The sequence below is a fragment of the Pteropus vampyrus genome, unplaced genomic scaffold (assembly GCF_000151845.1).
Source record: "Pteropus vampyrus isolate Shadow unplaced genomic scaffold, Pvam_2.0 Scaffold36, whole genome shotgun sequence".
Lineage (NCBI taxonomy): Eukaryota > Metazoa > Chordata > Mammalia > Chiroptera > Pteropodidae > Pteropus > Pteropus vampyrus.
This window is the reverse complement of record NW_011888817.1, coordinates 4616862-4642279: the sequence shown is the minus strand read 5'-3', so window position 1 is coordinate 4642279 and position 25418 is coordinate 4616862. Positions and strand designations below refer to the sequence as shown.

The 25418-nt window shown below is 46.8% G+C and overlaps 1 protein-coding gene across 1 annotated transcript in view; it reads right to left on the bottom strand.

The window, feature by feature from the left end:
* MAN1C1 (mannosidase alpha class 1C member 1) overlaps positions 1-25418 on the bottom strand; it is a 136165-nt gene that overhangs the window by 73513 nt on the left and 37234 nt on the right. Inside the window, exon 2 of the mRNA XM_011357626.1 lies at positions 9997-10093. Within this exon, the coding sequence (XP_011355928.1) occupies positions 9997-10093 (97 nt within the window). The remainder of the gene's footprint in view (positions 1-9996; positions 10094-25418) is intronic.

Here is a 25418-nt window from a genome sequence, read left to right as displayed (position 1 = left end):
GCTCAGTCCTCACCCTGTGTGGGGCCACTGTGACCAGTGCAGCACCCCTGCCTCCATCACTGAGCCAGCTGCCTGCTTGGCTGCACCGGGCTCTCATCGGCTCGGGAGAAAGAGACCCCAAAGTGGCTCAATCGCTTACTATTTTAGGACCTGGAAGTAACATGAGGGACCACATGCCAGATACCCACACGGTATGGTGGAGAGAAGAGTTCAGAGAGGGACGTACCTTGTCTGGGTCACAGGGCAGATGGGTGTCTGAGAAGCAATTAGAAGCCAGATCTCCTGGCTCTTGGGGACTGGGGTAGGGAGTCATCGCCCCCATTCCACAGGAGAGAAAACTGAGGCTCAGAAAGGAAACATGACCCTTGCCCAGGGAGTCAGTGGTGGAACCAGGATTTGGACTCCCATGTCAATATGTTCTCTGTAAGACCTCTTTCCTGGCACAGTGACCGAACTAGAGAAATTGTAGTTCATGCCATCTTGGGTCTGTCTGTCATAGCTGTGGTGAGCTGGGAAGTAGAGAGGCCACGCCAGCCACTGGGGAGACAGTGTCGGAAGTGGGTAGATAGTGGAGGAAGAGGTTGCCAACCACTCTTTCTGCTGCAAGGAGCATCTGAAGCAGCTGGCCTGGGAGCCCCGATTCACCTCTAAGTTAAGGCAGGACGGGGGCAGGGACCCTCTCCAGACCAGGGCTGAACAAGCAGTACAGGGCAGCTCTGCTCCAGGAAGCACAGGTCCACGAAGCTGGGGCTTTGAACATGGAGTGGTGTGGGGGCTTGATTAGGAAGGAGGCAGCATTCAGCAGGAGGCTAATATTAAACATACTAACGACAGCAAACATTGGCGAGGATAATGGAGCAAATAGCCAGTGGGACTACCAACTGGTTCGCTCATTTTGGAAAACTGGTAGCATTCAACTTAAGCTCAACATACTACTATACTACAGCATGACCCAGCAATTCAAACTCTGGCTAGACCTCAACATAAATGACTGCTTAGTCCCCCTAAAAGCATGTACAAAAGCGTTCATAACCCTCAAACACTCCTGATGGGAATGATGCAGCCAGTATAGCAGTTCCTCAAAAGGTTATACATAGAGTTACCATATGATCCAGCAATTCTACTCCTAGGCATGTGCCCAAGAGAAAACCTATATCCACACAAAAATTTATACCTGAATGTTCATAGCAGCATAATTCACAATGGTCAAAAAACAAACAAACAAACCCCCAAAACCAATGTCTATTAACTGCTGAATGGATAAATAAAACGTGGTAGGTCCATAGAATAGAATATTTGGCAATAAAGAGCGATGAAATGCTGATACATTCTACAGTGAGGAGGACCCTCAAAACATTATGCTAAGTGAAAGAAGCCAGTCACAAAAGGCCAAATAATGTATGATTCCTTTTATATGAAATGTTCAAAATAGACACATCTATATGGAAAGTACATTAGTGGTGGCCTAGGGCTGGTAAAAATAACCAGTCACTAAATGTTAAACAAAAATAAAGTATTTATAGCAGCTTTACTCATGATTATCAAATATTAGAAACAAGAATGTTCAGTAAGAGGAGCATGAGTAAACTTGAAAAATGAGCTACAGTTCATAGCATAATGATGATGAATGAGAAAAGTCAACCATAAAGGAGTGCGTTCAGTATGATATGGAATTTTAAAGGAGATAAAACAAATCTAAGGTGATAGAAGTCAGAACAGTGGTGACTCTTGGGGACTACTGACCAGGAGAGGGGTCTGAGGAAACTTTCTGGGGTATCGGAAATGCTATCTTGATCTGTGGGTTGGTCACAGGGGTGTATCTTTATGTAAAATTCATTGGGCTGTGCACTTAAGGTTTGTGCATTTTACTGTAAGTTGTAAGTTACATCTCAATTTTTAAAAAGCAATTTAAAAGAAAAGAAAAAGATAGAGGCTCATATTAAAAACCAGGGGTCGAGTTGTCCTGGCTGTCAGGCCTTTGCAAGTCCCTGTCTGTCTCGGTGCCTCATTCTCCACCCTCAGACATTGGACCAGATGGTTTCAAAGAATCCAACTGGCACCACCAGTCCGAGATTCTGTGAATTCACGTATCTATTTGTCACCGAGTTTGCTGGGAAATTTGGCAAGTGTTTGCCATCGATGCCGTGCAGAGAAAAGGGGGCTGGCTGTCTGCTGTGGGCTCAGCCTCGTTTCCAAGGAAGGAAAGAAAGGTCTTTGGAAAGTGGGTGGGAACGTGGCCACACTGGGAGGGAATGTCAGTTTCAATATGAATCATCTTTTGCAGCCCCAGCAACTTGCTCTGGGAATAGATACCCTGACTCACTCCTCCCTGACAGAAACAAGACTTGCTACTAAAATTTCAGATTTCAAGAGAACCAGCACAGCCTAAAATGCCTGGCAGAGGCGAAAAAAAAAAAAGAGAGAGAGAGAGAGAAAGAGAGAGAGAAATCAACCTAGTAACCAACCCAGAATCACAGAGGACAGCAAGACCCGGGTGCGAACCTCTTTGTTCAAGGCTCAAAGGGGGACGCTGGCTCAGGCAGCTGCTGGCGCCAGGGCTGGGCCGGGGACCCAAGGCTCCTAACCTTGAGTTTTCTTTTTACAACAACCTGCTACTGTATTTTCTAGAGAAATAAACTATGCTCTCTGCTTGCGGGAAGCCTTTTAAACAAAAATAAAAACAGCCAAGATGCATCTTAATTAGAAACCGCTTGGGAACAAAATATCTTTGAGAGAGAAGGGTGCAAAGCACCACACCGCATGAAAGTGTGAAAACCCAGCAGGCTTATTTGGAGGTGAGTGATTTGCTTTGATTATCACCTAGTGTGACCTGAGGGACAGTTCCGGTCTTCAGAAGGTGGCCAGGGATCATGGATGTGTCATTCAAGGCCACAGAGAGACGACCCAGGGTAGCAGCACCTGACCTGCAACTTCCAGTTCTACCTGTCCTTCACGAGCATCGAGTTCATATCTTCAGCCCCTTCTCCTCGCACAAAAGGCCCATCTGCCAGAGACCAGGCACTTCTAATCCATTTCCTCTGCACTCTGATAGCCTCTGGCCTCTAGATGGAGCAACCAGGGCTCCAAAAACATGTGACTGTCGGGAAGGTTTGCGTGCTGCCCTTACGCCTGACCCTTTCTATCCAAGGAATTGCAACATCACCACTTCCGAGGCTGATGACAGCTTTTTCTCAAAACAACTCAAGGCCTGGGTCAGGAATGTGCACCACAGCCTGCCAAAGATCAGTGAGCAACACGGCCAGACAGTGATTTTCCAAGGTCTGTGGACGCTTGGTGTTTTGTTTTTGTTTTTCTTTTTCAGAAAACACAAACAAACAAACAAACAAACAAACACAAAAACTCCTAAACAAAATTCATAAAAAGTAGATATAGTATTTTCAGCCAGATAAGTCAAAGTATTTTGATACCCAATAAAAGGGGAGAAAGGAAAGGGACTGGGATGGGTGTGTGTGCCTGCAGGGGAGGAAAAGTTCCTGTTCTGTGAGGACCCACTGTGTGCCAGGCACTGTACCGAGCCCACCTAACCTTGCTCCTTGCCCTTTTACGGGCGAGTAAACCGAGGTTCAGAGAATTCTGTGACTTGCCCAATTTCATTCAGCTGGTAAATGCTGGGGATTTGAACCCAGGCGTGTCTCCCAAGTCAAGACTGCTGCCTTCCAGAAACAAAGTCAGAGATCGTGGCAATGACATGGAGTTGGGAAGAACACTGGGGAAGCAGGTGGTTCTCACGAACCGTCTATCCGGCGAAGTGTGCTGTTCCCAGGCAGCCGCACTGGTAGAGTAACTCTCGCCCCCACGAAAACGCCCAGTGAGACTGCTGTGTGTGTAGGAGACTGTGAACATTTTGCAGAAAGCACTACTAAGTCACACGCCAAAAAGCAATTGTAAAAATGACATCTTGGGGCCTGGATTTATTCCCTCTTCAACATCATATTTGCTCCGTTTACAAGGCAAAGATGATTTTTCTCTCTGTCAAGGCCAAGCATTCTCAGCCTGTGATCTGAAAATCATGCTGTGTTCATTTTACCTCTTAACTCACCCAAGGCCATAAATCATCCCTTGAAATGGGGATTTGGTTGGCAGTTCCATCGGGGATTCACAGGGCAGAGACAGAATCCAATTTGGGACTCTCACGGTCATCCTGGGCCGGCTCGGAGCAAGGGGACGTTGCTTTTGCCCACGCAAGCACCTCTGTCCTCCACAGAGAAGATGCCTGAGATCACAGTTGCTGACTGAGCAGGACGGCTGCTCTTACAGAGTTAGTCTGCTGATTCTAACTGCGCTTTGTGACGGAGGAGGTCAAGGCAGTGAAGAGAATGAGAAGAACAGAGAGCAAAGTAAGGCTTAGCCCTTCCCCAGCCAAACCCAGGACGTCGGCAGAGAGGGCAGGAGGCGAATTCTTTCTTTCCACAATATTCACCGAGAGCCTATTATGATCTGGGAATTTGTTTCTTTCCTTGGAATATAACTATTCTCATAATTATTTTATAACAAATGTAATAACAATGGCAGCAGCTTACAGCTAATGAGTGCGCATGGGCAGGTATTGACACACATCCACCTTATCTAATCTGCACAACTGTTGAATGAAGTAGGTATTATCCTCATTGTACAGATGGAGAAACTGAGTTGCAGAGGTTAAGAAATTCGCCCAGGGTCACACGACTAGTAAGTAGCAGAGACAGGGTTCATACTCAGGCGGGTCTGGTTCTCCAATTCATGCTTCTCTCAGCTAGTCATGCTGATGGCCAACCAATGGCATATTTTGCAATTTGGTAGTTTCAGGTTATTGGGCAGGGATAAAATATTTTCCTATGTCAGGAGAAAAGAGGGAAATCCGAATCTTTTCCCCAAGCCTTGAATACTCAGTTGATGTCCAATAAATACTGATGCCTAGAGATGAGTGGCTGCAGACCTTGGCAATGAAGTACATGTCTTCCCCAGCTTCCACGAGGGCAGTGGAGAAGATGCGACACCAGCCACCCTGAGACCATCCCTCTGCCCCATTCCCTTCTCTTCGGCCACTGTATGTGATCACCGGGAGACAGGGCAGCATGGTAATGGATGGACTGCATTTTAGAATCTGACAGACCTGTGATCCAGTCTTTGCTTGGTAACTGTGTAACTAAGCCAGTCCTGAAACTCACGAGTCTCAGTTTCCTCGCCTCTGAAATGAGGAGAAGATGGGTATGGGTTGTGAAGAGGACACATGAGAATGCAGTGACAGTGCCTGGTGTGATACATGTGCAGGTAACGGTGAGGTCTTGGCCCCCAAATCGTATACCTCCCGATCGTCTGCTCCTGCTAAAGCTCTGAGAATTTCTAGTTCTAGGTAGTGATCTGGCCGTGACCATAGGCCTGCATTTCCACAGTCTGGCCTTGAATAATCTGGCTGATCTCAGAGTGAATGGTGTCAGTCCTACAGTTAACATGCTGTGCCACCTTGGGCAAGTCCTTTCCCCTAATCTGAGCTTGATTTCCCCAACTCTAAGATGAGGGAATCAGATTTGTCTTTAAAGGCCTCTTTGGTGGCCACCTCCCAAGACTCTGTACCCGTGCGCATTTGCCCCTGCCGAGGAGGATGACGTTCTCATGAATCACTCTGACTTCTTGGGAAGATTAATGCTTGTTAAGTGCTTTGAGACTGGCAGCTGACATCAAGTTTGTGGTGTCGCTTACTCCTTGCCTGGAAACCTTTATGCTGGCAGAAGTCCAATTTATCCCACAGCCTTGAACCCTAACCTTCCCCGCCTCTTCCCTGTTAGAAATTGTAAGATGCTTAAATGAAGCGGTGAGAGGTACACTACCTACCAGTGGGCTGCCTACCCACGATCTCTGCCATGGGCACTCAAAGGGTGGGGAACAAGGAAATTGGGATCAAGGCTGGGGAAGCCCTGGAGACCTTACGTGGGTCCCTGGGTCCAGAGGGCTTGGGCACGCCTTGCTCGAAAAAAGGAAAAACACACACTGTCCCAAGGGCCTTACATCATCCTCATAGCAGCTGGATTTGAAGAATGCTTTCTATGTGCCAGGCATGAATACGAGCTCTTCTCATGTATTAACTCATTAAGTTCTCAAAAATGATCTTGCGAATCGGTACTATTATTGTTCCCATTTTATAGCTGGGACACTAAGACCCAGACAGTTGGGTCCTCTACTCTCCCCTCCTAGACAGCTTTCATCAAGTGGCAGACTCACCTCTGCAACTTAATAGAGACAAGAGCACTGCTCTGTACCTGGCATGGGGCTAGGCCCTGTGCATGTCTCCTCTCTGTAGGCCCAGTAGGCAGTGGCCTCTGTCCCACTCTGTAGTCAGAGGCCACAGAGCTGCTAAGTGGTAACACAGAGGTTCCACTCAGGTCTGCTTGGATCCAAAGTCCATCTTCTTTCCACCACCCAGTAGGACACTCACTGTCCCATCTGGCCACCTCTCAGAGAAAGGAGAAAGAGGCAGATAATCTACCTAGGCTGCAAAGTGAGGATCAGGCTATGTCTTCTTTGCTCATGGCCTCTGGGGTCTTGAGAGCATTTCCTGACAGAGCCTGATGAGCCAGATGTTGGAGAAAGGAAGCCACTTTGACACTGAATTGCTTAGGACACAGAACTAGCTTGAGAGGCTCCTCATCCAAAGGTCTTGCTCTCAAAGTGAGATTCAGGGAGGAGCACGAGGGTTGTCAGGAAATGCTACCCAGTGTCCTTGTCACAGCTCCTGTAAATACTGCAAGGCCAGGAACCAGTGTGAACTCATCACCCCTCCCAGTATACAGCCCTCCTGGCCCTGCAGGCTTGGGGAGGAGGCTACAAGAATCTGCGTCCAAACAGTAGCTGGAGGCAGCTCAGGGTCCCCTGCACATCAACTCAGCCAAGTGGGGCAGAGTGGGCACTGCTGCCACCTGGCCATTCCCTGCAGGTCCCAATTTATAGTGGGGTCATTGACGACAGCAGTGGCCAGAGTCTCGGAATGATGCTGCCCAGCAGCCCGCTGAGTCCAGAGAAAGAGGTCGTGGTGTGACAAGCAGCCTAGTTTAGGCCAGTTCATCTCTTGTCTTCAGGAATAGTCTGGCTTCAAAGCCCCTCGTGGACCTACTCTGAACTAGAGCCTCCCAGGCTCCTGGAATGCCCCTTAGCCTCCCTCCTCGGGGGCCCTCCCATAAGCCTCTGTAGCATAAGACCATTTCTGGTAACAGTAACCATAGCTACTACCTGTTAAGCAGGTTCAATGTGTCAGGCGGGCGCTGGGCTGGGGGTTTGATGTTTTCATTAGCTCCACTTTACAGAAAAACTCAAGCTCAGAGAGAAATGGATTGCTCAAGGTCATACCACCAGGAATTAGTGAAGTCTAAATTTGAACTATTGGGCTCTAGAGGCATAGGATCTCAAGCCAGTGAAGGAGACTGATCACATCCTCACTTGTGATCACCTGCTACTTGTCTTCTCTCTCTGAGAACACCTGGACAGACCTCAGAAAGGCCCAGGGAAGGTTGCCAGCGTATGTCTTGGCAGAGTTGGTGGAGTTTTTGCTGTGCCATTTACCCCTGTATCCTTTGCAGTAAGCACCAAGCATAGCACCAAACAAGCATCTGTTGAGTGAAAGAGCAAATCGAGACCAGCTTTCCCTGCCCGGTGCCTGGGTCCCTGTACGTTCTCCTTTCCCGGGAGCCAGTCGCCCACTGCGGCTCATTTGCTGGCTGCAGAAGGAAGGATCTGCCTCACTGCCAGGACTGCCGTAGGCACCAGGTGATAGGGTATCCAGGGCCCAGCCAAGGCCATTTTTCGGAGACAGACATGGGACCTCAGAACCCTCCATGGGCTCATGTGGGCAACTGCCAACTACATTTATTACAACGGAAACAGTAAATCACTCATATATACTTGCACGTTCAGGCACGCTCTCGTAGCAGCCCCCGTGTGAAGGATGAACAAGCAGGGGCCCAGAGAGGTTAAGTGACCTGCGCTTGGCCACACAGATAGTTCAGAGCAGAGTGAGGACTTGTACCCAGGTCTTCTGACTCAAGGTGTCCTTCCATCATTCCGAGCTCCCACTCTCCGCCAGGCTTGGTGATTGGAAAGGGGTAGGAGAGTTGAGATTTAAATCTCAGGCCTTGAGGATTTTACAAATGGCACTTGGTTTGGCCCAATCCCTCCTAGCAATGTTCCCCATGGTACTTCGTCCCCATGGATGGTCTGAGCAATAGCTACGCTCATACCGTTTAGTGTCAGAAATCAACAGCCTCTCCCTGACCTCTGGCAATTTCCTGAATACCTGCAGACTGTTCAAGGAGAAGGAGAGGAGAAGCTTCCTTGATCATGTTTCTGGTTTACACTAGTAGCCAAAGCGCCAACAACTGATGAGATTCACACCAGTCACCCTGCCCTGGACTGATGTGGGCTGTTGGGCAAGGCCTGTGCTCTAGGCAGGTGAGACGGCAGGAATCCACACATCTCCTATTTGAGGGTAAAGAAACATCTGTCTTTCTCCCTTCTGACTCAGGAGTCCTCTCTAGGCATCTATCCTAAGACAACATATTACGCACAAAGATGATAATTGCTGCATTATTTTTAATAGCAAAAAATTGGAAACGACCTTAGTCCAACATTTGTGGGGTAGTTAAATGAGTTATGGCACATCCCTGCAATAATTACAACCATTAAAAACATTCTTTATGAAAAAATTTAAATGAGTTAGGGAAACATTTATGATGTAACATTACATTAAAAAAAAAAAAAAGAAAGGACATAAAATTGTGTAGAGAGGGAAAAAAAGTACACAGAAGAAAAGATTGGATGGAAATGAACCAAGATATCAATAGAGGCTGTACCTATGTGGCAGAACGAGTTATTTTTTTGCCTGCTTTATACTTTTTTTGATACTTTCTTACTTCTCTACATTCCTATTAATGGGGGGGCGGGTGTGGATACAGGGAAGAAATTACCCAAATTCAATCATCCCCCCGTCACAAGACAAGCAAATTGTCTGAACAGCTAGAAAGGTTGTGAGGCTGGCTGCTTCGAGGGCCGAAGGGAGACCCTCTGTCTCTTTTCCCATAACACATATCCTTATGACAGGGCCATGCACGTGGGGGGCTGCCCGATTTTCCTGGGACTTTTAATCTGACTTGCTTTAGTTCTTGACTTCGGGAGCCTATGTTTCTCAGGGGTGAGAAATACAGGTAATGAATTTCTGTCTGCAGCCCCAGAGAGCGCCTCTCTCTCAGGGAAGAAAGAAGCCAGGCTGCCTCTGGCATCTTTTTCATGTGAAAGGCCTGCAAAGAGGGAAGCTGGTGACTTGGATGAGTGTCAATTTTGAAATCTGAGGCCACGCCCACAATAAGGCACCTTGCAGTCTCTCCAGCTGAGAGAAGCTTTCGAGGCTCTGGGTTGGGAGACGCCTGTGGCTGGAAAGGCAGGGGCATCGGCAGTGAGACTGCAGATCGAACACACGCTGATGACACACAGCAGCAGCTGGGCTGATCCTTAACGTCCACCATGTCAGCGTGCGAGATCTGCCCCACTGAGGCCCTCAAGGCAGCTTATTGTCCCCATCTCATCGAAAATGTGTTCAGTTTCTCTGTGACGACACCCCAGATCATTTTACAACCACTCTGGAAGGAATGTGTTTAAGCCAGATCCTCCATGTCCTTCAGAACTCCAAACCACCTCTGTGGAAACAAGTCTCCATCATTCACCGACCCCACGCACATTTCCAACTTTGTTTGCTCTACGAAATACATGATCGCTGCATATAAGAAAGTGTGTAAAGTCAGAGAGAAGTGCAAGGGTTTCCCCAAATCTAGGAGGCTCCGAAGCCTGAACAGCCCAGAAGGAACCCAGACGTGGGAGCCCCAGGTCTGGAGAAATAGGGACACAGATCAGGCAGTGAAAAGGCAACAATAAAGTTCCACTCATCCACTGGTGTCGGGGGCGGGGCAGGGGGCGGGGGGCGGGGGGCAGCGGGTCTCCCTGACGGCAACTCACCGAACATGTTGCCTTCGTAGCCGTCCTTTGTGAGGGGCCGGAGCTCGTTTTTCCCCATCGCATAACGCTTGTAGCTCTGCCAGGCGAACTGCATCATCTGCAAGAAAAGGCGGGAAACCAAGAGCCTGAGCGTGGCGATTCCCAGTAGTGCGGACCGGCCAACCGGCTTTGCCCTTCACGACAGGGCTTGAAACCACATTTAAAAAGTCATCTTCCATATTGAGAAAGATGACTTCCTCTTGCTATAATTTTATTCACAGTTACAGCTGCCTGGAAGGCCATTCTCCTTGGACAACCCACATGTCCAAAGTCTATGCATAGATTTCCCAGAGAAGACACAAGCCATCCTTCAGTGCCAAAGAGCCACCTCTTCCATGAAGCCTTCTCTGTTTTGCTTTGGTCAGAGTGATCCTCTGAAGGGAAGCAAATGACTCACCAAACAATGCCTTTTATAATCCAGTAGAACAATCCACCGAACCACCCCCTTCCCGTTGTGTAGGTAAGGAGACACGTCAGGCATGAGGTGACGTGCCCACGGTTATCCTGTGAGTCAGAGTCTTGGACCTGAACCTATGCTCTCTGGCTCCAAAGCCTTAGGTCAGTCTCCAAAGTTTTGGTGCTGTCCCTTAAAGTCACCACATAAGTCTCTTTGAACTCCTCCAGAAGTTGGCTGGACTTCCTCTGGCTGCCCCAGGCTCCCTAGCACCCTCGCTGGTCACTGCTCCTTTTTATTTTACTAGCTCTGGACTATAAACTCCCTGAAGCCAGAAACTATACTTATCTTGCCTTAGTTTCCCCTGTAGCACCCAGCACAGGGCTTCGCACGTATAGGCAGCAATGAGTATTTGTCGACTTCGTCATCCAGCACAGGAATGAGTTCTTACTAGACAACTATGCCAGTCCCTGGGGAGCATTACACAAGCACCTTGGTCCCCTGGCTGTACTTAGCACTGGAGGCTAGAGGAATACAAAGTGACAATTCACTTAGCCATCCATCCCTCTCTCCCAGGGCCTCCCTTATTTGCCTTTATAGTTCCTGCGTTTTGCCTTTGCATGGCAGGCTACAGAAGGAGGAGAGCAGAGCAGACCTATGGGGTGACCTTGGAGCAGAGGAGAGAGCCAGTGCAGGCAGTGCAGGCACAGTTGAGGGACAGGTGCATGGATAGGCAGCCTGATGTGGTGGAAAGAACTCAGGCTTTGGGGCCAGAGAGGCCTGGGTTCTAACCCTACCTCTGTTGCCATCTCTTTGACTTTGGCCAGTGACTAAATCTCTGTGCCTCGGTTGCCTGGCCTTTGAATTGGGAATTACAAGGCCTGCTTTGCCACAATCCTGAAAGGTTTAAACGAAACAAAGTAGCTGGAAATGCCGGGTTTCTAACCCGACACAGCAAGAGATCCACAAATGCTGGCTTTCTTGCCTCCTCGATCTTTAAAATACCTGTCTGGTTCTCCGAGCCTCATCCAACCACCCCTCCTTCCGTCCGTCCTACTAGCTCTCAAACTTTAGCATGCACCAGAATCACCTGAAGGGCTTATTAAAAGGGCCCCATTCCTGAGTTTCTGATTCAGCAACCTGGGGTGAGCCAGACGGTTTGCTTTTCTAACAAGTTCCCATGTGATGCCGCTGGTCCATGGGCCGCATTTGAGAACTACCGATCTATTATATGTGTTTATTTCTATTTCTCGCCTGGCTTCCAGGCCTCCTTTAGCTTTTCTTCTTCGATCTATCTCTCAGCCTCCCTTTCTGCCTCCGCACCCACTTTCTGGACATTTCTGCCTACATTCTCCACGCTCTGCCACTCCTGGTGCCGAGGCTTAGAAGCCATCTCTTGTCGTATATCAGGACGGTAACTACTACTGTGCTTGCCATTGCAGCCCAGACACACAAGTCTATGGCCTGGGTTCTCTGCGAAACGGCAGAATGACCTAATATCACCTCTCCATTTCGCAGATGATGAAACTGAGGCTCGGAGATGGAAAGTGGTCAAGGCGATACAACCAGCAGGTCTGGAATCCAGCTCCTTCCACTCCCAGGCCAGCAAGCCCCACCCCTGTGCCTGGCCTGATATGCGGCTTCCCATGTGACACACATGCAAATGTCGCCGTAACGCAGGCCAAGCACTTAGCACGTGCTTTCAGTCCTGGTTCCATTCCTGTTATTTTCTACTTATCTTGAATTGGCAATAACGGGAACTAATTGCTGGGTATGAGAGCTTGAGGGAGACTGGCCTCCTCCCTCAGTCTCTCTTATCCAGGGGCTCCCACGATTCAGTCAGTATGAGGGGAGAGAAGGGAGGTGGGAGGGTGGCGGAGCAGCAGGAGGCTATTAAAACATAAACGACAGCAGAAAAGAAGAAGCAGAGGTCTGGAGGGGGAGGACTGCACCCTACCCTCAAAACCCCTCCTGCTTAAGAAAGAGCGAGCGAAGTGGGTGTACAGGAGTAATTAAGAGAATCATAGGTATCTCAATGTTCTCAAAGAAGCTGCCACTGCAGGGATGCGGAGATGCTTGGAACGTGGCCCGTTCTCATACTCATCCACATCAACGAGGGGAAATGATGGCACCAATGATCTATGTGTCACTCGGGACTGGATTCGGAAGGCAAGCCGAGCTGCTCTCAATCACACACGTGTGCACGCACATGTGCACAAGTACACTCAGACCCTCCAACACACACGTCCCTCACCTCGAGTCACAAGTGGCTCATCCCAGATGCTGGATCAACAGGGGACAGGAAAGACCCCTCAGCCAGGCAGTCTTTATTTCCCTAAGCAGAACCTACCAGGTGTCCGTACTGTGCTTGGAAGCAGTCTGGGCTGCAGCCATGGGGGAGTGTTCTCCCAGCCCCCACCCTCTACTTCCCTGCCAACTGCTCGTCTTCCTGCAGATCCCAGCTGAAAGGGCATTTTGCAAGGAGACCTCCTCTGCATCCAAGCCTAAGTCAGGCTCCTACTCCTACCCCACGCTCCTGATGCTCAGTCCCTCAGCAGCCTTCAGCCAAGCTTTCATGCTTGCAACTATTTGGTCAGTCTCCCCCACCCACATTCTCTGTTGCATGCCCGACAACTCATCTGGGAACTGGCACATAATAGGTGCTCACTAAATATTTGCTGAATGAATGTAAGAACACAAGAAAATCGGCTCTGAAGCTTAACACATGGCTGGGAGACTTGATGCAGACCATATACGTCACAGGTAAGACAGGTAACAGGTCAGAAGGGAGGGGCTTGTGAGCAACAGAAGTGCTCAGAAGAGGGGAATGTGTCTCTTAAGGGAAGCTTCCTGGGTACCTAAGTATACCGATGGCCAAGTAGGACTGTGAAGGACACAAAAGGAAGATGACACATAAGAAGGCTAAGATTAACCTGGAACTGGTGGTAAGTGCCTTGAGCGACCCCTGGATTTGGCTTTAGAGGTGGACAGTCCCTGGCTTTACGCGTAGGCAGTTCTAACACCTCGAAGGTCACCCAGGCCACCTCCCGTTCCATGAGAATTCCTTAATAAAAGATGAAGTAATCTCTCTTTGAACATCTCCAATGACAGGCTGCTTACCACCTTACCTGGCAGCCCATCCCATTGTGGAGTTTCATAAAATTCTTCCTTAATCGATCCAAATCTGTTTTCCCCTTTGGGCCATGGGGGAAGACAGTTCAGATGCTTCCACAGCGCAGTCCTTCGGCCAGGGGAGCCAGCTCTCAACTGGCTCAGGAAACAACAGTGTGTGTGTCAAAAGAGAGAAAAGCAAATGAGGTAAAATAGTCACATTTGAAGAATCTGGGTGAAGGGTAAATGTGAAATCTTTTTTTTGAATTTTGCAACTTTTCTGCAAGTTTGAAATTATTTTTTTAAAAAACCATGAGGGAACTTTGCTGAAGGTTATCATTTTCACCCAAATTTATACATAACAGAATTCTGTTTTCCTCCATTTTAAATTATGACAGAACGTGCCCGTTGCCAGTGTCCCTGCAGTTCCTCTTACCCGCAGCTCCTCAAAAACCCTGCGGGGCTTCCATGTCCCCTCACCAAGCTTGTCCCTCCCACTCTGGTCAGAAGATGGATAAATAAGGAACTGGCAACATGGCTTCTCCTTTCATAATTATATTCCACGTGTAAGTGAGGAGCATGGTCTTACTCTGTTCTTCCTGCTCCAAAAATAAATATAAGTCCCCTTGGGTGGTTCTGAGCATTTTCCAGAAGTCCTAGTGCAATCTGGGCTTCAGCTTCTATGCCCTCTCCTCCCACATCTGGGTCAGCCCTTTCATTTAGGTCAGTTCTGTGCCCCTATTCTCTTCTGTGTGCATCTTTTACCATAGTTTAAAAATAAGGTTGATGCATCTATCTATCCATCCATGCATCCATCCATGCAACCATCCATGCAACCATCCATGCAACCATCCATGCATGCATCCATGCATCCATGCATCCATGCATCCATCCAAGGTATACATGCTCATTATAGAAAAGCAGTAAGAAAAAAACAATCACCCATTATTCAAATATTATAGCTACTGGCATCTTTCTTTCTTTCTACCCTTTTTCCATTCTTTGCTTCTTCCAGTGATGATGACAAATATGTTTCATTTTATTACAAAAGCTTTATAAATATCATTTTTAATAGCTATATAATAGCCCAGCGAATAGATTCAGCTTCATTTACTTAGCCTTCCTCCCTTATAATTGGACATTTCAGTGATTTCTACTTTGGGGCTATATTAAATAATGCCATAATGAACACCTCTGCGCACACCCCTTTTTCTATATTTTGAGTGATTTCCAAAGTCTCTAAGAAATTGCTAGGAAGAAATGTGAAGTTATTAATATGCATGTTCTCTTTTAAAGATTAAACCCAGACAGCTTGTTTTGCCCACCACTGTGCAAAATTTGATGAATAGGAAAATGTGTAACAATTTTGGGACAATACAGTAAAGTAGTTCACTTGGGGAGATAAAACTAACGTAATGAACAAGCGTTGCTAACATTTGTATACCTCTCTGCACATCTTATCTTTTTCGATATGGGAAGTTCAGTGGGCTTGACAAAATAGGTATTGTTCCCATTTAGAAATAACCATGCAAGAGCTCAATAAAGTATGAGATGTAAAGTATTAAACAGATATTAAAAATTATGTTTTCAAATGTTTAGGAATATACAATGCTCATTATATAATATTAGGTGGAAAAGCAAGATGCCAAATTATATAGTATGAAACTTACTGGTCTATGTATAAGTATGTTAAAGACCTAAAAAAAAAAAAAAAAAGACTGGAAGGAAATACACCAAAATGCTGACAGTGGTTATGTTAGATTGAGAAGTTATTTTTTATTTCTTACTGACCTATAAAAAAAAGCAGAAGGAAGAAATGATATGGTGCTACTCCTAAGTCAAAAGGGAGTGCTTAGGTGGTTGGCCATGTGGGTGGGGGTGGGGTTCGGGGTGCTGGTGGTAGTGGATGGATCCAGGTTTTGACAGGACAGGAGAGAAGGTCTTTATAGCTAGGAGTCAGAGAGGAGGCCAACCAGCAAGAAAAACAACATAAGTGGAAGCACAGCGCCAGAACCTCAGAGTCGAACAGAATCTGAGTGCCAGAGACATCATCTAGTTACAAGAATGATGTGAAACCCAGACAGGGGAAGTGACTTGCCGTGGTCAGCACACGGAAGTTAACAGCAGAGGGATGGCCATGTCTCGAAAACCATGCACCAAGACACTGAGCAGCTGACTGGGGCCGGGGCAGTCTGAGCTATGGCAAGAGAAATTGAGGACAGATTCGAGAACATGACTGTAAGAATCGAAAGACATGAGAACTAAGTACCAAGAGAAATTATACCTCTGCTGTCACTAGATTCTAGAAATACACAACAGGCAGTCATCATTTGTGTGTTTGCATGTGTGTGCTTGACACAGAAGGCAGCTCTAGATGGTCTCTGGAAGCCCCTCCCTTCTATCAGCCTGTGATTTATAGATTCAAAAAACACCTAACAATAGACTACAAAGCCTTCCCTTCCCCGAGTCCTGCAGAGGCAGAAAACAAAGCTCCAATGATAGAGAGACAGGCAGAGCAATCGGAGCTAAATCCTAAGACATCTTGTCAGTTCTTTCTCAAACAAAAGCTCTTCTTGTCCACCGGAACAAATTACAATGACATGAAATCTTAAAATGAAAAAATATTTACTAGTTGGAGGCAGACATTATTATTGTTTAAGATGTCCTTTCTAACTGTCTCAGAGCTCTAGGATTCTCTCCTGCAGAAAAGTGACTAGAATCCACTGTCACCCAGGCACAGATGCCCACCCCCGCCGAGGAGCCCCAGAACAGTGGAACCAAGACAGAAAGGATGCATTTGAGGAGGAAGGAAATGGGAATACATGCAGACCACCTCTAGAGGGGAAACCAGTAGAAAGTTTGCAATGGAAAGTTCTTTGGAGGCAACTGGGGAGGAAGGGGGTGAGGAAGGAGGTGAGCATGGAAACAGTGCGACATTCTGTCCTTTTTAAAATAACACACACACACTCACAGACAGGATCCAGTCTGGTCGTGACACAACCATCGTTGCAACATCTCAGCTGCCAAGAAGAGTAGTGGATTTTCTGTCATGAAAGACAAGTGCTCACACTGTGACTCACAGCAGCTGTACTGGCGTTTCCCAGCAGTGACCACCTGGCCCCATTTGCAGGGCTGAGTGGGAAAGGATCTGGTCTCTAATGATCCTGGGATCAAATGACCACGCAGATAAAGCGATCAGAACACTAGTTGATTTTTTTCCTTCACTTTCAGCAGAGGCCCGGGAAACAGCTGACAGCTTGGTACCATTCCCATTAGATCTCTCAATCCACCCCTATCCAGAGGTGCCCCATAAAATGATCTGATTGGTGACTGCTGATGAGACACCTGTGAATACGCATAACCCCTGGTCTATATAGTTCAGAAGCTGGATGTAGGCAGGATTTGGTTATCTGCAGGTAGAAGAAAGTAGAAGGGTGAAGTGTTGCTTCCAACCCTCTCGCTTTTGGGTTTGCTAGAGCTATTGAGAGGCACATGTAGGTAATGAAAGCGTGATATGACACCCTACCTCTCTGAGGTCCAGACAGCTCTCCCACATCCTGCCCATGGGAATTTAGATTTGAGCAGTCTCAGAAATCTCACCCCATCTCCAGCTGTTCTAAGGCACCATGGTTGCAAGTGTGGGCCCTGGAGGTGGACAGACTCTTGCTGCTCAGAGTGTGGTCCTGGGACCAACAGATGGATACGCCCAGGGAACATGTTAGAAATGAAGCATCCTGGGCCTCACCCCAGACCTAGTGAATCAGAAACAGCATTTTAACAAGATCCCCAGGTGATCCAAATGCACATTAAAGTTTGAGATGTAGCTATAGGGCTCTGCACCTATTGGCTGTGTGGCCTTGAGTGAGTGATGTAACCTCTCTGAGACTCAGTTTTCTCACCTGTAAAAGGAGGAAAGGAATACTTAATCCTTATAATAATGTTGAGAGTAAATAAGATAACATATGTAAAGTGTTAAGCACATCAGCTGGTACATAATACACGCTCAATAAAAAGTAGCCATAGGATGATTACTATCCTATTCATTTACCTACTAAGTATCTCTCCATCCATTTCTCTCTGCTCTCTATTCCAAGCCACTCGCGACTCTCTGTGGGATCCTGCAGCAGCCTCCTAACTGGCCAAGAGGAGTCCTCTCTGGCCTCCTATACTGTTCTCCACACTGTAGCCAGGGAGATTATTTGAAATGCATATTTCTTCATATCTTCGCCCTACTCCCAACACAGAGTTAAACAGTCTTTCAGCTATAAAGATCAAACTCAATAAGGCCCATCAAGCCCTGCAGAGTCCCACCCACTCACGCCTGCAACCTCAGCTAATCTTCCCCATCTCTGCCCCAGCCACGCTGGCTTTCATTCTCAATTCCTCAAAAAACTACGCCTCTTCTTGCCACAGGGCATCTGCACATGATAGTTCCTCTCCTTGGATCACTCCTTTTTCCTCTTTTGGACTGGCAAATTCCACTCATCTTTCAGACCTCAGCTTAGTTGCCATGTCTTAGTGAAGCCTGGCCTCCTGGGTCAGGTAGAATTCCCCTATTATAGAGGGTTACATTAATGGTGTAATTAATTAGCATCTATTTGCCTTACCTGCATGGAGGCTCCTTCGCTCACCATTGCTTCCCAGTGCCTAGCAGAATGCCCAGCACATAGAGGCCCCCCAGAAATAAACGGTAAATAAATAACTAAGGATGGTGACAACACAGGGGGAGCTCACCTGGGCTGCTCCTGTCATGAGGGCCATGGGAAAAGGGGGATGACTAGGACAGAAACATCCACTGCCCCGTGGCTTTGATTCAATAAGGATTTACCAAAGGCCCAACAAGAGAACAGCTCCAACTATGAGGCCATAAGGGACAGCAAGAATGGGTGAGACACTTTTTCCTAGTGAGAACCTTATGATCTTGGTGCAGAGTCTGCAGATGAACAAAAGGAGCTGACAGAAAAGGTCACAAGCAAATCTGAGCTCTGTCACTGCACTGAGATTGGTTCCCTGACTGCAAAGTAAAGGGTCCTCTGCACTCTGTTCTATCATAGACTGGGTGTTAGTGTGGGGGAAGGGAGAATGGGTATCGGAGGACAAAGATGAATGACAGTAGGGAAGACCTCAGCTCTTCCGTGACTGAAATTCCAAGGGGAAATTGTTCCAAAAAGGACCTTACGAAGAAATTTAGCACAAAACCCGCCTATATACTTGCAGCTTCATCATTTCCAAAGTGCTTTTGCCTTCATCATTTGAGCCTTATGGTCACCTATGAGCGAGGTAGGGTGAGTGTCATCCTACCTCGCTCATAGGTTACAGAAAAAAAAACTGCACTTCCGTATACATACATTTATGGGGCATATACCGTGTTCTAGGCACCATGAGAAGGGCTTTTACATATATTAGCACATGCAGTTCTCACCACAGCTCTGAGAGGCACTCTCAAGGAGCGGGTAAGGCAGAGTGGCTAAGAGCCTGGCTTTGGATCCCAGCTCTACCCAGCTGTGTGTCCTCGGACAAGATACTTAACCTCTCTGTGCCTCAATTTTCCTATTTGTTGAAAAATAGTGATACTGTTATAGTATCCTTATCCAGTGATTCCCATGAGTCATCAGTGCTTTGCATATATATTAACTCATTTAATCTTCACACAAATCTTGTAAGGTTAGTGTATCATTACTCTTATTCTCACATGAAGAAACTGAGGCACAAGCCCAAGTGTCACAGCAAGTAAGTGGCAGAGCCAAGACTGGAATCCAGACAGTCTATGCTCTTGGCCACAATACCCCAGAGTCTCTCATAGACTCGAACAATGACCGCACTTGCCGTGACTGGGTGCCGTACGAATTCATTACAATGCAAGGCATTCAGCACAGAGTCTGGCACATAGAAGAAACCTCCTGGTCAGTGTTAGCACTTGTGACTGTCTGCCCTGGGCGTCACATTCATCGTCTTCCTACATCAGGTGCAGCATCACTGTCCTCCGGAAACCTCAGCTCCGAGCCTCCGTTTTCTCTGTAGCTCACATCTATTCTCCAGCAAGTCTGACAACCACCTCTCTGACTCACCTCTCTCATTCACCTTCGTCCCCACCCCCTCCCAGTCCACCGCTGCCCTGAATGTCAGCAAAGGTCTCCCTGCTTCCTCTCTTGCCCCATTCTTTCTCCATACAACGTCCAGAGCAAGCCTTTAAAACTGTAAACCATTAAGTGAACTTACTCTGTGTTCGGGCCTCTAAGAGTCTCCCGTGACCCCGTGCCTGGAAGGCCTGCCTCTGACCTCTCCTCATACCCCTTCCCACTCTCCACGCTTCAGCCACAGGGGCTTCTGGACAACACCTCAAACACACACAGCCCCTTCCCACATAGGGTAAACAGAATAAGGGCCCCAAAGTGCCCATGTCTTAATCCCCGGGAACCGTGAGTATGTATAGTAAAACAGAATTAAGAGTTCAGATAGATTTAAGGCTGCTAATCAGCCGACCTTGAGATGGGGAGAGCAGCTTAGATTACCCAGGTGGGCCTAATGTAATCACAGGTGTCCTTAGAAGTGAAAGGGAGGCAGGAGAGTCAGTGTCAACATGGAGGGATGTGAAAAAGACTCCACTGGCCATTGCAGGCTTTGAAGATGGAGGAAGGGGCCACAAACCAGGAATGCGGGCAGCCTCTAGAAGGTACAAAAGGCAAGGGAATGGGTTCTCCCCTAGAGCCTCCAGAAAGGAATGCAACCTGACCAACATCTTGATTTTAGCCTAGTGAGACCCATTTTGGACTTCTGACCTCCAGAACTATATGAAAATTAATTTGTGTTAAGTCACTGAAATTATGTGATCTGTTACTGCAGCAGTAGGAAACCAATACATCACCACAGGGCCTTTGCATTTGCCAATGAAGAACTGAAAGAACAAACCACCGAACCTCCAATGTACTTTCCACTCCACCATAGGCCTTTTCCTGCATAAGGAATTCTGATATTCTAGAGCATGGGTACTAGAATTCTGGACTTCACTGTTCTCCTGCATCCCCTTGCCATCCATCAATGACAATACTTAATATCTCTGCAGGATAATAATTTCTTTCATGTCTGTCTTCCCTGCCCTTGAGCGTGGGACCTATTCACCTCTTCATCCCCACCCCGTAGCCTGGAATTTGGCCAAAGAAAAGAAGTCAACATAGCAAATTAGTAATAATAATGGCTACATGTGTTACCTTTGTTATCCAGCAGAGGACATCTGCTGAGCACTTACTGTGTGCCTAGCACAAGGTCCAAGCCCTTCACAAGGGTTTCATCCTACACCAACTTTGCAAGGCGGGTTACCGTTATTATCCTTTTTTTTTTTTTTATAGGATTAAGTAATTAAGTCCTGGAGGGTTCAATGACTTGCAAAGGACCCAGAACAAATTAGTGGCAGAGCCAGGCAACGGATGCGGGAAGAAAGTCGGAAGCCTGCACCCTGATGTGGCAGCACACTGCTTCCCACTCAACAGCTCTTGGAGTTAAGATGAGAGCCTCCTTTTCCCAGCATTCGGGGCCATGCAGCTGGCAAGTGGCAGAGCCAGTGTTTGAAGCCGGGATCTGGCTGATTCAAAAGGCTGTGTCCCTTCCATCTCACCAGGCTGCTTTGCTGTCTAATGAGTGAATGAACAAAACATTGCCCCGCCACCTCTGGACAGCACGTGGCACTCAGAGACTCAAAATGAAAACAAACTGCTGCCTTATACCCAGGCCAACCTGCCTGTCCCGAGGTTCTGCTTCTCTTGGAAAACAAGAAACGTCCAAATCCCCAGTTCCCAGAGGCTCAGTCTGCTAGAAGGAATGGACGACCTGCTTTAAAGCTGCCCCAGCTATGTCTGGAGCCCTGAGAAACAAGAAAGAGGCAGAATCAGTTCTTTTGCCTAAACATTAAGAATGTTAAAAAAAAAGAAGGGGGGAAAAAAAGCAGATTTAAGTGAAAATAAGGAAAATACCAAAGTGAGAGGCAAGAGAGATCTTGATGGAGCATGGAGAGAAGCAATCTCTGTTGCTGGGTTTCCCAATGCTACTTGAAATCCGGAAGTTCAGGCTTGATAAACACTTTCTAGAGTGTGGTTGGCATCTCTGTGATAGCAAGAGGCCTAGGTGCCCTGTTTCAGGGCCTTTGGGGTTCACAGGGAGGCCCTTGGCCAAGAATGAGTATGAAGGTTCTAAGAGGGACAGAGCCTTGTATTCTGGTCAGTGTCACCATCTTTTGAGGAACCAGCTCTGGGTATAGAATCCTTGGGCCCATCTTTAACCCATCCATGTAGAACCATGTGGACCATCTCCATTTGCTGGTGGTTCTCTTTGGAGCCGAAAGAGGATTGTACCATTCTCCTCGAAGATTCCATTCCTGGACTCAAGAAGGGGGCCTCAGAACCACTGGACACTCATGGGCAGTGAAAGGCCCTGTTTCTTGTCCAGTAAAATTGTGTAAGTCAAGGCTTGGAGAATGAGCCAGTATTTAATGAGCATCTCCACGTAGCAGCCCCTGTATCAGATGTCATCATACGCTATGTCTCATTTAATCCTCCACTGCCACTCTGGGAAGCAGATATCATGCCCATTTTATAGATGAGGATACTGAGGTTCAGAGAGGTCCCATAATTATTCCAAAGGCATACAGTTAATAAGTGGAGGGCTTGGATTCAAACCCAAGTCTGGTTCCAACCTTTGCCTCTTCTTGTTCTTGCCTCAACCTTCTCATATCTGAAATCCACTCAGAAAATATGTACTAAGCATTACTATGTACCCCACGTACATAGTGGGGTACATAGTAATGGTACCTACAGCAGTCAACAAGACAGGCAAGCCTCTTGCCTTAGGAAAGAAACAGTGACATGCTCTATGAAGAAAAATCAAGCAAAGTAAGGGGACAGGGGTGACAGCGGGCGGAGGTGGCCAAGGAAGGCCTCCGCGATAACAACTTGGCTGAGATCTTAATTAGTATCTGAAAAACACAAAAACAAAAACAAACAAACAAAAACAACAACTCCTGTTTCTTAGGTGTAGCCTGAGAAATGCATTTGACTTTTCTCTTTATTCCTCCTGGGCCCCCATTAGCAGAGATTTCAAAGTACATATTTTCCTTTTTTTGGCTAGAAAGCCTTATAAAATCTACAGCTAAGGTTACCTGTTCACACCAAGAGAGAGAATTCCAAAGCAGTAAACAGACCCACTCAGCCCTGCAAACACCAATGAAAGGACTCTGCTCTTGGAGCTCATTCATCCTGTGAAGCCAAGTAGCTGCCCCCCTGTAAGCTCCTTGAGTGTGCATTGATCGAACAGCTCAGTGCAGGTTTTCTTTTCATTTTTTTCTAGGTCTGTGCAAGGGGTGCTTCCAGATTCCTAATCAGGTGTTGGTGGTGGTTTCTCATTCATACAAGACCGAATTTCATGGGACACTTTAGGACACGTTCCTTGATGGTGCTAAGCTGAAGTGCTGTGTTCTCGAAAGGGTTCCTGCAGCCCTATTATGAAAGATGACCTAAGCGCACGAGAGAGTAAAACATCAAGCAATTTGATTTCAAAACCCTGAAATAGAATACCAAAGAATAATTAACTAAGAAACCCAAAAGGCTTTAATCTTGGTGAACTAATGGGACAGACTAGGAGAGAGAGAAAACTCAGATCTTCAAGTTTCACAGGCCGTTGAATTGTTTGAACGATCAGAATCAAAGCTCACACAGGCCTTCAGGCGGCTTGATTTTTCTTTCTCCTCCACCTCCCTCAAATGCCCACATCCCACTCCCAAAGAATTGAATGAATGCACCTGCCCCAGCTCCACTGCTCTGGCTTCAAATGAAGCCAGGATTTTCTGTTTCAGAAGCTGCCTCCAGATCTGGGCTTCCTGCTGGGGCCTGTGCACCTGCTGCTGGAAGGTGGCAGCTCTTGCTGAGAAGGCAGAACAGACCCTTTCACTAAAGGGAGACAAACAGACTGACTGACGCGGTGACGGGGCGATTCTATGAAACCTTCACAAAATTTCTCTTCCCTGTACTTGCTTTTGAGGTACAACTATGGGTGATGGTGGCTCACTGGGGCTCTTTCATAAATCTCAAAGACAGGCCCTTTCAGATACTCCCTACCAAAGAAAGGCCTTGGGTGAGATTTCTATCATGGACAGCCGTATATTCTGCGTTAAGGAGAAAACCATGCTGTTTTCCCAATTCTGAGCACAGTGCTGAAAAAACACTGTGAAAAATGATATCAGTTCAGCTGGTGGCGGTGGAGTTGGGGGTGTCTTCTCCAGCTGCTGTTAATAAAATAACACCAAGTCTTGGGTGCCTTTTCTAAGGAAGGTGGCTTCTACTCAACCTACTGACCCAAGAAGCTGCTCTTTTTGTCTGTCTTTTTTTCTGGGCAAGAGGAAGAAACTCCTCTTACTTTCACTGTGGACTTGGTGTTCTACTTATGCACCTGAGAAAGATGTAACTGTTCACTCTTAGATCTGACTCCAGGCCTGGCTGGTACCATTTACAATGAATAAAAAGGATGAGTTCATTAGCCGGAATTCCACGGCCTCCTCATGGGTGAGAATTCACTAAGTGAGACTTCCAGGGTGATGAAAAGGGGTCAGGGATGAAAATGATGCAAAAGAGACAAAATAGAAATGCAAAAATGTTTCCTGAGTGATTAGCTGTGGCTATTTAATCATTAAAAGTTTAAATCCTCTTGAGGTCATGGGAAGAACCAGAGGGAAATCAGAGGCACATTTCCTTTATTCCTGAGATAAACCCAGCAAAATTTTAAAATGCAAAGCAACTCTAAACAGCTATTTGATTAGAATTTTTTCTTTTCTTTTCTTTTTCTTTTTCTTTCTTTCTTTCTTTTTTTTTTCCAACTAGGCTGTGATAATTAGCAAATGCCTGGAAGATGAGATTTAAATATGCCAATCTGTTCATCTCAAGAGTTTAGCATGAACAATGTAGAATGTAATTATTTTTAAGCGATAATCACTTTTGTGGGGTTACAGTCTTAACTAGAGATCTGAAAGCCGACAGATGACCTCTCCCCATGCCCAGAGCAGCTGCTTTCTCACTTAAAAGAAAAATGGCAATGCCAAGTGTTATCTGAAAATTCCACCAGGGTGACCTTTAAAGAGAATGATTTTGAGTACTTCTGGTGATAACTCTGCCACCATTTCTTCCACTAATGGGGCATTTTCAAAACCAGCAGGGTGATGGAGGTAACCTGACTTCACAGGGGTGCAAGAGACTCTGCCTGCAATATCTAATGCTCTATTTTCTCCATCGGTGATCATTTCTTAGGGTGGAAATCGCCCAAAACACAGAGATTCACAACTTCTTGTTTCTCACGCAGTCCATAGGGACATGAAAATTGGATCCCGCAATACAGATTGGTCTGTAATGGGACAGAACGTTACCCGAAAGAAGAGAGCAGAATGCAGTCAACTATTTAGAAGTGTTTTTGTTGTTGTTTGTTGTTGTTGTTGTTGTTGTTGTTGTTTTTCTGTCTTGCTACTGGGGAACACTGCATCATGAGGAACTACTCTGGTTCGAATGAAGTCCTTTCTTAGACTCAGGTGGTTGTTACACCGGGACTTTTCTATCCTACGGATTGGACTTGACTCTGCCTCAGAATAGCCTTTTATAATGTTATGATGACAAAATGATTAAGAAAGAGGAAGCCTTCACTTCTTCATCCTGTAACTACAGAAACATGCATCTTTGGGCACAAAGGGACGTTACCAGGCAACATGACAAAAATGAGTAACATTGATCATCTAGCCCATGGTAATAGCTTTTATAATTAAGGATTACTGAAAATACAATAGATCCCAACACAAATGGGAATAATGGAGACATGGCCATCTCTCTGCCTCTTTATTAGCAACTCTCCC